At 34.5% G+C, this 14,736-nt stretch overlaps 1 protein-coding gene across 1 annotated transcript in view; it reads left to right on the forward strand.

Moving 5' to 3' along the window:
* Positions 1–14,736, forward strand: part of LOC150099051 (neuron navigator 2-like) — a 636,174-nt gene that overhangs the window by 300,573 nt on the left and 320,865 nt on the right. Inside the window, exons 15-16 of the mRNA XM_090405801.1 lie at positions 3,860–4,010; positions 12,985–13,037. Coding sequence (XP_090261927.1) covers positions 3,860–4,010; positions 12,985–13,037 — 204 coding nt within the window. The remainder of the gene's footprint in view (positions 1–3,859; positions 4,011–12,984; positions 13,038–14,736) is intronic.

The raw sequence follows: 14,736 nt of genomic DNA on the forward strand, positions 1-14,736 counted from the left end.
AAGCTTATAGCCATTGTGGAATGAAGTGCATGCCACTCTACAGTTTATAGTCATTATCAGTTTAAGTCAATTTGCAAAATTCTTGAAAATTAAGAATTTATTTGTGCAAGCTTGCTTCAGCACGCCAATGTATGTTGTATCTACGACAGCCTTGCGAGTATACAATGCTAGTTGTGTGGTTAAGCATGAAATTAAATGGATGTAGTCTAGTCTGCAGGGTTCATAGTAAAGAAGTTCTTGCTTGGTTCCACATAGGCCATAGTCATTGTATACACCTCTTATTGAGGGGTGATGTGTATGTGTGAATATTGCGGTGCTGCATTAGTTGTCATACACAAAATTTAACTGACCGCCCTTATTTTGGTAATGAGTGAAACTCATGATTTTAGTGCTTTTAAAAAAAGATTATTAAAATCTTTTTGGGCTATATACTTTCGTGCAGGTTTTATCTGATTCCTCCAATAGATAATGTATTTTAATAGTAGACTAAAGACTAACCTTATATTCAAAAGACTAATCTTATATATAGAATACACATCACTTTAAAACAAAAATAGTTTTTTATTTATTAATTTTTATTACCTACAACTTTATATTTTTCTTATAATTTTATATTGAATAATAGTTTATATCATGGTTTTTTATATTTTTTAAATATTGCCATGGCATATTTTAGCCTAAGTTGCTGATGTGCCAGAAAAAGCAAGATTTAGTAATAAAAGCTGAAGAATTTTCAAGATAATTGGTAACATTTCAGGAGTGCTGCAGACAGTAAATTAGCTTGACAGAATGGCAAGAAAAATTTAGGCTAAGGAGTAACAACTATCACCTTTATGGTGGAGCTGTCAATAAACATTTTCAAAGAAAAAGTCTTTGAAACCAAACTCATTATCTAAGACATGCTAAACTAAACTTGTGAAGAAAATATATTCTTGCTTAATCCTTTATTATTATTACCCTAAGACCCCATAGAATCAAAGACTCATCTAGGAGGTCCCTTTGTCATACATACAGCTCAGCATACTTCACTTTAAACACATTCAAATTCTCTACAGGCACCACACTCTTAGGCAAAGCATTTCAATCATTTACAACTCTGCATGCAAAAATCCTGCACCTTCCTTATACAGCTTCCAGGGATAACCTCTTGTTCTCCCCTGATCTCCCACCATTTTATGAAAAACTTCAACATTGATCTATAACAACCCCTAACCAACTTGTATGTTTCTATCATATCACCTGTCTTCCTCCTACTCACTAGACTGTAAATTGCATGTTCCCAACCTTTCCTCTTATCCAAGTGTAAGCAAACAAAGTGTGCACGTGAAGTATCTTCATGACTACTGGGGAGTTCTTTCACTTGCTTCTATATATATAGAGGCTGCTTGTATATATAGAGGCTGATGACTTCAGATCAGTTGCCTGAGTAAATATCTGAGCCATACCTTGCATTTGATTTTATTAACTTACATTTTTAGCTGTTAGTACTATTTCGTAATTTTACAAAAATTAATATTCATAATCAGAGCTTGACAAATATGCTCACCCACTCACACATGGTGAATAGATTTTATCAGCTGGCAAATAGCTGGACAAAATAGAATATTTTTTGTTTAATTAAAATTAACTTCCTAAACAAAAGCATTTTAACTTAAAAAACCTGTTGCAGCACCTGTAATAACATTATGGAACTCCTAGTGAATTATTATTATTATTCAGGCCTCCATGGAGTCAAAAGACTCATCATGGGAGGTCTTTCCTAAGAACATAAAGTCTGTCAAGACTCATCGAGGGGAGGTTCCCCCTAAGAAACAGTCTATCATACCACTCCTTAAACTCATTGACCATTCTCACCCTCACCACTCTATCAGGCAATGCATTCCACGGCTCAACCACCCTCCATGCAAAGAAACCACTCCTCACCCTCTTGCTCACAGTTTCCTTTCGTAACTTCCAGGGATGGTCTCTTGTCATCACTCCTTCCCGCTGTTCAACCAAGTGAAAGAACTCCCCAGTGTCAACCCTGTAGCCACCTCTCAACAGTTTAAAAGTCTCAATCATATCACCTCTCCTTCTTCTATCTGCCAAACTCTGCAGTCCACATTCCCTCAGCCAATTCTCATAACTATCCTTGTACAGTCCTGAGACCATCTTTGTCTTTGTATCTTTTTCACAGTTAATTTATCCCCTTCAAATCCTGGGGTCCAAATCTGAGAACAATAATCAAAGTGTGGTCTGATCAGAGACTTATACAACGGAATGATAACTCTCTTATCTCTGCAGGTCAGTGTCCTTCTCATAATTGCAGCAATCCTCTGTGTTACCTTCATCACTTTTGCAATATGTCCCCTAAACTTCAGGTTTCTATCAATCATCAACCCCAGATCTCTTGTCTCCCCTACTTCCTCCAGTATAACTCCTCCCATAGAGTTTGGGAAACATCCCATCGATGTTTCCCAAACCTCAAGACCTTACATTTTGCTGCATTAAACTGAAACCCCCATTCATTCATTTGCCCATCTATCTAGCTTATTCAAATCCTCTTGCAGGGCTACCACATCTGCACTATTACTAATAATCCTTCCCAGCTTCGCATCATCCGCAAACAACTGAATATCCCCTTGCAATCCACTGGCAATGTCATTGATATAAAGGTTAAACAATATAGGTCCTAGTACTGAGCCTGTGGGACCCCACTTGTAACCTTCTGTCTCCTTGAAACTGCTCCACCATACACAACTCTCTGATACCTATCAGACAGCCACTCCTGAATCCAGTTGACCAATCTGACATCCAGACCCATGTGTTGCAACTTAAATATCAGCTTATCATGTGGCACCCTGTCAAATGCCTTTGCTAAGTCTAAGAAAATTGCAGTATATGCCTTTCCCTCATCTAATGTTCTTGTAACTTTATTATAAAAGGCTAGCATATTGCTAAACAAGAGTGCCCCTTCACAAATCCATGTTGACTCTCACTGATAACATTACCCTCATCTGCCCAATGTTGTATACAGTCCCTCACTACTTTCTCCAAGATCTTGCTAACTACTGATGACACACAAACTGGCCTATAATTAGACACTTCCAGTCTGTTACCGCCCTTATGCAATGGCACTATCTTACCTTCCTTCCATTCCATGGGCACCTTTCCCGCAGCCAGACTTTCATTGAAAAGCCAGGTCAAGGGCACTGTCGGTTCCTTAGGACATTCTCTCAAAACTCGTGGTGAAATACCATCCAGTTCTACAGCTTTACTAACATCTAGACTACTCAGTATGTGGAACACTCTCCTCCTGCACCTCTAAACCTTGAACCTGCTCTATCCCTCTAGTATTCAAATTGACTCCTCCAGAATGAAATACTCCAATAAAGTGTTCATTGAACAATTCCACTATGTCCTCTGCATCAGTCACTCTATTCCCATTTTTATCCCACAATATCATTCTTCCACAGTCATTTCTCCTCCTACTGGCCACATAGCTAAAATATTCCCTAGGATTTTCTTTGGATCATTGGGACACATCAATAAAAAAACAGGAAAGTCTTGGAAGTACATTTTTTGTGTGGTGAATAGGGTTTGCATAAGTTGTTGAGACCAGTCTATAATGATGAAATTCAACCTTGTAATCATTCTTTTCATTCTGAAAGGGAAATCATTCAGAATTAAAATTAATCACACACACAAATTTGTGTCATTTGCACATTAGTATTAAAGCAGAATGTATGCAGTCTGAGAAATAAACAGTCAGTGATTGGTTTCTTCTTTAATAAACTAGGAGAATTGTTAATAAGCTTTATTGACATAAATCTATTGATAAACTTGCTGAATATTTAATAGATTTCATTTATTTATTTAGGGTCCCCGTTATCTTTTTCCATTGTCTCCTGTTAATCCTTCAGTCCCATCTTCAAATTCCTCTGCTTCCCACACAAATGGTCGCAGTTCAAGTTCCATGTCTCACTACATGGGAGGACTTTTGTCAAAGATAGCTTCCAAAGATGATGATAGTAAGTCAAACATATTTTATTTATTATTAATATTTATTTTATTTTTTCATAAATGCATCTGCAATATACTCTCAATTATCCGATCTTCAAATAACTGAACCTTCATTTTACCAATTCTTGAATGGATTGGTATGGCAACTGACTCTTGAGGCATCACTATGTGACTATTTCTTCAGTTCAATGCTTGCAACCTGATTTCCCAACATAATCAGATAACTGAGAGATCACTTTTTCAATAAAAACTAGACATGTCTAGAAGTTAATCAGATGTTAAGTTTAATTTTCAAATTTATCCCCGATGTGAGCAGAAAATTAAAACAGTAAAGAAAATGTAGCATGTTATGTGGACTGGACAGAAAAATCAAATCTTATCCATTTTGATTCCATTATATATAATACCTTGCATATTGATCTCTGAAATCCTCTCGTTAACTTAATCCATATGTCATCTATGTTTTTTTCTTTTCCACTTGGTCCAACAGGTCTTGAAATTTACATTTCCTATAACCAGTGCTGAGCTATGAAAATTTTAACAAAGGGCTCGCATCGTTGAGCAAAAAAAAAAAAAAAAAAAAAAAAGCCGTATTTCACACAGAAACTTTTATTAATACAGCTTGTGTACAATTCCAATCAAAAAGTATGAGAGGACAATCAACCTCTAAAAGCTATGATTTTTAAACACATATTTCATGATCTAAACATGAAATATTTGCACACAATTAACTGTGTTAATTTATCTTAGAAAAACATTTTTTAACTATCCAAATATAATAAGAATGAAATCTTTTATAAAACATTTGATTGGCTACTGATTTTACCATACGATTGGCTACGAGAAGGATAAAGATAGTACATGAGCTTATTTTATTTTCAAACGTGGGCGCATTCGTTATAGAGGAGTTGAAACAATAATTCCAAATAATCTATACACTGCTGAATAGACTAATTTTTGTTAGGTTACCGTATGAGTTTGTTGCTTAATGTTTCAAAAAAAAATAAAAAAGTGAACAAGAAGAACAAGGAGCTCACAAATTTGAGAAACATTTAACAAAAGGCTTGCACGAGCCCCTTATAGCTCACCACTGCCTATAACTAACAAGTCTCTTAGACCCACCTACAGCACATTCAGTGCTGTAAGCAGGATTAGTGTTATTTTTAGACCTCCATGGAGTTACAGTGCTCATTGCAGAAGGCCAAATGCCCTACAGATCAATGCACATTATACCTTGCAATGAACATGTTTAGCAGTGGATCAGTCATCACTAGCTACAACATTCACCACTTTACATACAAAAAATCTACATCTTGCTTCCATAATCACATGAACCTTCTAGATAAGACCTCTTTCTACCTCTGCCTATTAACTTATTCAGCATGATATGATCAAACATCATCTTCTATGGATCTGCATCTCTTACTATACAACAGAATATTTCATCATCATCATCAACAACCATGGGTCCAATGCCCGTAGGTGCGCCCCATTCTCTGTTTGGTCGTCCTTTTTTGTTCTTTCCTTCAATCATCCCAAACAGCAACGTTTTAATTTTCTCTCATCATTCATTCTACATGTATGGCCAAATAGACGTAGTTTCCTTTAGATTATTTTCTGGATCAGGTTTTCTTTTGGTTGTATTCGTCTGTAGATTTCCTCATTGTTTAATTTCTGTATCCAGCTTATTCTCAAGATCTTTCTATAGCACTTCCTCTCAAATGCCAATATCCTCCTTTCAGATTCTCTCAGGAGTACCCAGGCATGCTGCTGAAGATGCAGGTTTCGACAATGCACAGTTTAGTTTGCATCTTTACAGCTCGGCTCTTTCATATTTTGTCCATGGCTTTTAAAATAGTTGTTGCTCTGGCTATTCCAATTTTTATCTCATTTTTGGGGTCCAAGTCATGCGTCATGTGGCATCCAAGATATGTGAAGTGTTCAACATTTTCCAGTTGAAATCTGTGTATCGTAACTCCTGTTGTCTGAATATCATTGTTTTAGTTTTTTCAAAGTTGATATTTAGTCGATATCTTTTTCCTTCTGTGTATAGTGTTTGCAATGTCTGTTCCAGCCTTGCTGCATCTTCTTCAATCAGGACGATGTCATCTGCAAAGCAGAGGTAGTTTATTCTCATTTATTGAAATGCCTCCACCTTCTTCTTTAATCTTATCTAATGTTCTTCCCAGATGTATGATGAAGATGATTGGTGATGTTGGGTCCCCTTGTCTTGTGCCTTGAGTAGTGGCAAACCAATCTCCAGTCTCACCTACTATTCTAATTTTTGCTTGTGCTTGGCTGTTTATATCTTTCAGCAGGCAGATCAATTTATTGTCCACACCATAGGTTTCCAAGACAGCTCATGTTATATTTTGGTGAATATTATCAAATGCGTTTTGGAAGTCCATGAAACAGCAATATATCTTTTTTTTCTTTGAGCTTTCTCTGCTATTAGTCTTAGTGAGAGTATTTGTTGCACTGTACTTCGATCATGTCGAAATCTGGCTTGTTCATCCGGAAGATGTGCCTCCATATGTCCCTTCAGGCGTTCTGTCAGTATTTTCATCGGCACTTTGCCAAGATGACTCATTAATGCAATAGTTCTATAATTGGTGCATTCTAAAGCACTGCCTTTCTTATGAAGAACAGCCAAGACTGATTTTTTTTCCACCTCTTCGGGAGCATACCCTGATCTCCATATTTCATTACATAGCTTATGTATTTCTTTTACAACTGACTCTCTCCCATATTTTAGCATCTCACCTATTATGTTGTCATTTCCAGGATTCTTGTTGTTCTTGAGATGTTTTATAGCTTTATTCACCTCCTCTTCCAAGATGTCATTTTCAAAGATCTCTGCTGGTGGAGAGATTGCTTTTAGTTCTTTGATTACTTCTGCTGCAGTATCATTTAGTTGGTTTTTATATAGTTTGCTGCTATATCTTGTCCATCTGTGTATGATTTCTGTCTTGTCCATCAATACTTTATCATTTTCATCTTTGGCTGCTACTGATCTTGTTTGCCTTATAAGTTTGTTTATAATGTTGTTTGCCTTATAACATTTCTTATAAGTTTGTAGACCTCTCTAGTTTTGTGTTCTCCATAGTACTGTTCAATGTCTTTGCAGTGTTCCTCCAACCATTTGGCTTTATAAGATCACTACCCAGACCTAAAAGGTGTTTTTTATAAAAACACCTTTTAGCAACTTGCATAGGTAAAGTTGATAAGGCTCTGTATTACTAAAACCTTGGTATTTAGGTTCTAGCTACTCACTGAGGAGACCTCAAAAAAAAGGTTGAAACCAGTCTGGGTAGTGACCCCACCCATAATGTATTGCAGTATACATCTCTTAGTAAGATGTGCTTTACATTATGGAAAATACTAAGAATAGTGATCAGAGCTTTACCCACCTTTACAATGAGTTGCCCTGGTGTTATACCACCTTTAGACTTGAACTACGTTTCAGGTTACTTGGGATTAGGAGTAAAATAACCAAGTTTATAAAATTACTTGGTAACCCTAATATATATTTTCACTAGAGGTCGGGCCAGAGGAGTGGTGGTGGTTGATCAGGTTGTTCTCGCTTTGGCTTTTATCTGTGTATGTGTGCGTGCTCTGGATGGTGACCTTGGTATGAGGTTCGAAATGTTGGAAATTGAAGTAATTATTCTTAACGTGGTAGTAGTTCCCATAATACCTGGGTTTCTTGGGGATGAAGAAGTGCTAGAGAGGATCCAGAGGTGAGTGACCAAAATTGTGGTCTGAATGAGTGGTCTGTGGAATGCCCCCTGTGATAATAGATTGAGAGTTTTTGGATTGCAAAAAATTAGTTGATAGGCAAAAAAGAGGGATATGATAGAAACATTTAAGTTACTTAAAAGCTTTTATAGGATTTATGCAGTGGAAATGTTTCAGCACTTAGCTAGAGAGAGCAGAACAAGAGGTCATCCCTGGAAACTGGGCAAGAGTATGGTTAGCAAGAGCATGAGGGCTAGATTTTTTGCTTGGAGAGTAGTGAATGAATGGAATAGGTTGCCTGAATTAGTTGCTATTTCGTTATCTGATAATGGTTTCAAGGAGAGGTATGATAGATATTGTGGTAATAGATTGGGCTTCCCATGATGAGTCTTAGGACTCCATGGAGGTGCCCATGCAATAATAATAATAATAATTAAGCATTGACAGTCTAGTAAGCATAGGAACAGAAGAGAGGAAGTTGTTCTTGCTAGTCTCTGCATAGGTCACAGTCATCTTACACATTCTTATTTACTGATGGCTGATGACCCATCTATGTGTGAGAAATGCATCACCCCTCTCACCATAAATCATATTCTGGTGAAGTGCCAGTACTTCACATGAGAGTGGAATGACATGTTTACTTATCTGGCCAAGCACTATACACTCAGGAAGATGTTATCAAACTCGAACAAACTGCATGACATGTTTACATTTTTACAAAGAATTAATTTATTCAAACTCATACTGCATTGTAGATACTAAGCCTTGTAGAAACATTTTATATACTCATTTATTTTCTTGAGGAAGATCCACTTACTTTAATCTTTCCTATAAGGCCTTATCAGCCAACTCTTCTCATTTTATGACCCTTATGCTATTAGAGTACTTGAGGGCCATGGGGTCTTTTAATTTCTGGCCTTAAAACTATGCCCTCTCTATAAACCTTACTATAATTCTTCTATAATCTACTCTTTCCCCCTTTCAATATACCCTATTCCTCCTATGGGTTTAAATTTGGAAGAAGGCTAGTTCAGAAGCCTTAAGGTAGCAGCCCTACCACTGAACTATTCCATCGTCAGGCTAGACCCCTGACATGGAGAACATAATTCTACTTGTAAGCTGACAGAAAAAGATAATTGGATTGAATCTATGGAAAACAATCCTGGAATGGAAAAGATAAAACAAAAATGGAAATGACAAAATATAATACACATAGCAAACTGGAATGTAGGAGGAATAGCCTATAAAGAAATAGAATTAGACTAACTATTAAATGAAAAAAATTTTAAAATAGCAGTAATCACTGAAATTAAAAGGAACTATGAGAACCGAAAATTTTAATGTGATATACAGTGAAGTTGATAGAGACCATAATTAAATGCTTAAATGCAAGAATTGGAAACATGAAAATTAATAATAATATAGGAATATATGGAGAACATACTCTAAACAGGAATGGTAAAAAATGGATTGACTTTGTAGTTTATAATAACCTAAAAATAACGAATTCCTTCTATAGATATACATAAACATAGATATACATAATATATATATATATATTATGTATATATATATATATATATACATAGGTAAACATAGATATACATAAATATACTTGGGCAGCAAGAGGATGGAAATCAATATTAGATTATTTTATATTAAATGAAAAGATATCAAAATTTTCACTAGATATTGGAGTTCACAAAGGATATGAAATAAGCAGTGACCACTTCCATGTTAACATAAAATTAAGATTATCACCAAAATGGCTACAAGTAACAAGAACAGAAAATTTGAAACATTTGTTTATAAAACTAGACTGTTGAATGACACAAATGTACAGTGGCTATATGAACAAAGAATTAACCAATATCTAGATAAAATAAAACAAAATGAACTAATAGAAATAGAATGGCTTAATATAAAAACAATACTAAATGCAGCAGCAAATGAAAGCTTAGGAAAGACTAAAAAATTCAGTGAAAGGGAAAAAACTGAAGATCTGGGATGATACAATCAAAGAAATAATCCAAAAGAAAAAAGAAGCCTATCACAAATGGTTAAGCAGTAAAAGACATAGAGAATCATGGAACAAATTTGTTTCTAATTTAGAACATGATTTATATAAAATAAGACCCAATGTATATAAGATTTTGAAACACGTAAATGCAGATACCAGAGAAAACATAAAATTAAACACCGAATTGAAATTAGAAGAATTTCTAAATTACTACACAGAATTGTGGATCGATAAATATTTTAAAAAAGACAACTGGCAAACATTTAACGAAAATGAAATAACTAAACAAGAATTAGAAAACAGCTTGAAAGAAACAAGAAACGGAAAATCACGTGGAGAAGATAAGCTAGGTTCAGAACTATATAAATATGCAGGAACAAGATTCAAAGAACGACTCTTTTTATTTTTAAATAAAATTTATTCAACTGGTATCTCCCCCAGTAGAATGGAAAAAAGCAGTTGTGATTCCTATCTTTAAGAAAGTTAATAGAGGTGACCCTAAAAACTATAGAGGTATCAGTATACTAAATTCCTGTTACAAAATATATAGCAGAATCTTAAATAGCAAACTAATAAATATTCTGAAAACTTTATTTTAGAAGTATGGAATGGATTTAGAAAAGGACGATCATGTATAGACTTGGCCTTTTGCCTAAAATTAATAATAGAGAAAAGAAGAGAATACAATTTAGAAACACATATTGCATTTATTGACTTTGAAAAAGCATTTGACAAAGTTAAATGCTTTATTTAACATATTAAATTTAACATATTAAAAGAAAGACAAATACCAAATAATATCCTAAAAGCTATCACAAGTATATATGAAAATAATCAAATACAAATAAGATTAAATCACGAGCTATCATATACGAGAGAGATAAACCAAGGGGTCCAACAGGGATGTCCCTGTTGGACCCCTAAAAAGAGTTGGCAACTCTTTTTAGTATCTACTTAAATGAAATAATAAAATGGAATAAAAATTTACATCAAGGAATTAAACTTTCTTCTACAGTAAACACTTAAACACTCTCCTCTTTGCCGACGACCAAATAATAATTACAAATTCTAAAAATAAACTACAGAAAGCTATTTTAGATCTAAATGAGATATCCAAAGATTATGGTATGATAATATCAACAGAAAAATCAAAAACTATGGCCTTTAAAGGACAAGATCCAGCAAGAACTAAAATAGTAATAGATTCTTAGAACAGGCGAATTCATTTAACTACCTAGGATGTATGATCACATATGAAAATGAAAAAGATATAAATATAAAAATTGCACAATATTTAAAAATAACAGGTGTAATTAACTCTATATTTAAACCAAACCTAGCTCAAAAACAAACCAGACTAAAAGTATACAATACATTAGCCATACAAGTCTTAATGTATGGAAATAAAATCTGGACAATAAAACAAAAAGACAAAGATTAACAACAGCAGAAATGAAGTTTATGAAAAAAACTGCAAAGTATACCCTATTTGATCACAAAAAGAAACGAAGAAATTATGAAAGAATTAAACCAAGAACCAGTAATAGAAAAAATTAAAAAATGTAAACATAAATGGATGGAACACGTTCAAAGAATGAAAACAGAAAGATTACCAAAACAAGCCTTAAAATACAAGCCATTAAGAAAAAGAAAACCAGGATGTCCTCTTATACAATTCAATGATGACTTCTAAGGCCTTAACATGCCATTCTAGGCCTAAATCCTTGATACACATGATGATGATTTATTTTCTTATAACTATTTATTAATACCTTGAATATATAGTTACTCTATTTTTTGTATGTATATATACTTCATTTTTCACTCCTTATAACTATTTATTAATGTCTGATGTAGATAACTGTTAATTAATAAAACTTTTAATATGCAGATACTTAACACTTTGTACATACATACATTTTATCTTATTGACTAATTTATCTCCTTATAACTTTATTATGTTCCTGTGTACTGCTGTAACCTGTGTCATGGTGCAGTACCTTTTCTGTCCTTATGCCATAAACCACAAATCAATCAATCAACCCTTATATGTATCTTTCTGAACTCTTCTCAACCATGTATACACATCACAAACATATCATTTGTTCTTCCTGTCAGGCACTGCACAGCCCATTCTATCACTATATCCTATTCACAATTGTAAAAGTGTGAAACATTCTTAGTCCTTTGCCTCTGGACTTCCTCTAATATTTCCTTATTATCCCAATATCCAGGTAGGTTAATAAATAATACCAGAGATCCATATGTGACATGATCTACCTCCTTATTCCTACCTGTCAATGTCTTTCACTGTATGGAGCAATTTTCCAAGTAAACTTTTAAGCTCTTACAGGATTCCCTGTCTTATCTTTTCTGGCCAAATTGCATACTTCAAGCTTAGTAACACTAAATTGATATCTTCTTGTTGCAAAAGTACATCAGAACTCTACTATTCCTAGTTCAATATCATCTGCAAACAACTGAATATTTTTTTCGCGGTCCTTAAACTGTATCATCAGTATATCAATTAAACAACAGCAGCCCCAGAAAAGAACTCTAAAATGCAATGCTTGCCGCTCTTCTCTTTCAAGATGCCGTTATCAAAAGAGAAGGGGGTACAAAGTTGTAAAGAAAGTATATATTATGTTTGTCTTGAAGACTCTTATGTTTGTCATCATAATAATTGAAACTCATGGGTGTTTAATGATTGTATGACCTTTATCATACAATCGAGACACTTCCAGACATCATGTGAAATTAATCCTTGGCTTAATGTAAAATTAACTAAACAAGTCTCAAATACAATATAAATACCTACGAATTCAGTTTTGCTATAATGATCTGACATCTTCAAAAGTACAATCCATTCCTTGGTTTCTTCATAACTGTTTGTACTATTAACTGTTTAGTTTCAGCTAATCTACATTCTGTGCTCTTCATACATACGTACATACTTACCCTGAAGAAGTGAACATGTGAAACTAGACAGATTAACATGTGCTGTAAAATTTAACCACATAATAAAAATTCCAGTTTGTTTGTAAATATTTATGTTGTTAGAAACCATTATACAATAAGTTTTATATTTTGTAATTATCCTAAAAAAATATAAGACCATATCAATAAATTGTGGAAGTATTCATAACATATAATTACAGAACTATTCTGTAATTATCTGTTATGTGTCCATAATGCTCAACTTTGATTCAAATTGTTTCTTTCAGTACATGGATCTGCTCTGTCTTTGGTTTCTACTTCTTCATCTCTGTATTCAACAGTAAGTACTTATCAGATTTAATCTATCACTGATAGATTTTTTAATTATTTAACATTCTTCAGTCATAAAATTAGATCAGTTGTGCATATTTACATTGCAATTTTTTCAAATATTAAATTTCAATTATTATGATTGCCCTGAAGTCCGCAATGAGGCTTCAGACTCCTCCATGGAGTCTGAAGACTCATCGCGGGAGACCCAAATTATCCACACAATCTATCATACTTCTCCTTGAACCCATTAATAGACAAAGCGCAACTGATGCTAGCAATCCATTCCACTCATTCACAACTCTTCAAGCAAAAAATCTAGTCCTCCCACTCCTACTAATCACACCTTTATTCAATTTCCAGATATGACCCCTTGTTCTAGCCCCTAAAGCCAAGTTCTGAATCATTTCCTTTACATCAATCCTATACCCTTTCATATTTAATCTTTCCATATACCCTTGAATGTTTCTTTTATATCCCCTCTTTTTCTCCTATCAGTCAACTTCTGCAATCCCACACCCTCAATCTACCTTCATAGAGAACATTCCCAGACCACTCACCATCTTGGTCACTTGTATCCGAATCTTCTCCACCACTTCCTGATCCCCAAGAAACTCAGGAGACTAAACTTTAATCCAGATGTGGATGTATCAAAGCCTTATAAAGAGGAATAACAACTTTCTTATCTCTACTTGTTAATGTGTTCTTCAATAGCCAAGTAATCTTATGGAATACCTTAGATACCTTAAATTAGCGATATGTCCTCTAAACTTTAACTCTTTGTCTACCACCCCTAAATCCCTAGCTTCATCCATTTCCTGGAGTTCAGTGCCATAAGTGTGATACTCTTCTGCCTTTCCATATACCACTTTTTTGATATCTGTCCAACAGCCACTCTCTTATACACTTAACCAGTGTCATTCCATCCCCATTTGTTCTAATTTGCTTAACAGAGTTCCATGTGGTATTCTGTTTAAATGCCTTTGCAAAATCCAGCAGAATCATCATGTAGCCATTTCCTTTATCCAACTCAGCTGTTACTCTATTATAAAAGGACATTAAATTATTAAGGCATGCCACCCCTTCACAGAGTCATGTTGCCCTTCATACAGTGTTGTATTTTTATCCACCCATTCTAGAATTCTCTTTTTGACCAATTTTTCCAGTACTTTTACCACCATGCCTGAGATTCTGATTGGTCTATAATTTGCTACTGCAGTCTTAGAACCTCTTATGCAAGGAAATTATTTTCCTTCTTTCTACTCCCTTGAAACTCTACCAGAGCTGAGACTTAAATTAAACAGCCTAGTTAGAGGCATTCTGAGAATGTGCAAGGGCACATTCTCACAAAACCCATCTAATCCCACAGCAGTTGTATTTTCAGTGAGATTCTGCAATATCCTACGAACCTCTGATTCAACTGCCTCTGTTCCTACATTAGTGTCTGTCACATATGTTAAAGCAGTAACCTCACTAGGGTGATATACCCTTGCAAAATGGTCACTCATTAACTTGACTATTTTATCTGCTTCTGTCACCTCATGACAGAAGCAGATAAAATTTTATTAATATAAAAGGGAATATTCATCTTTCCAAATTTATTGTTCCACCTGAGTTCCTGGAATCGTTTACGATAGCAGTAAACATCGATACGAATAAGATTTAAACTTATTTTCTGTTTTTGTTAGCAGATTAGTGATAACCTGTTT

The sequence above is a fragment of the Typopeltis vanoorti genome, chromosome 15, assembly GCF_054136105.1.
Source record: "Typopeltis vanoorti isolate ZY-2024b chromosome 15, IOZ_Tvanoo_1.0, whole genome shotgun sequence".
Lineage (NCBI taxonomy): Eukaryota > Metazoa > Arthropoda > Arachnida > Uropygi > Thelyphonidae > Typopeltis > Typopeltis vanoorti.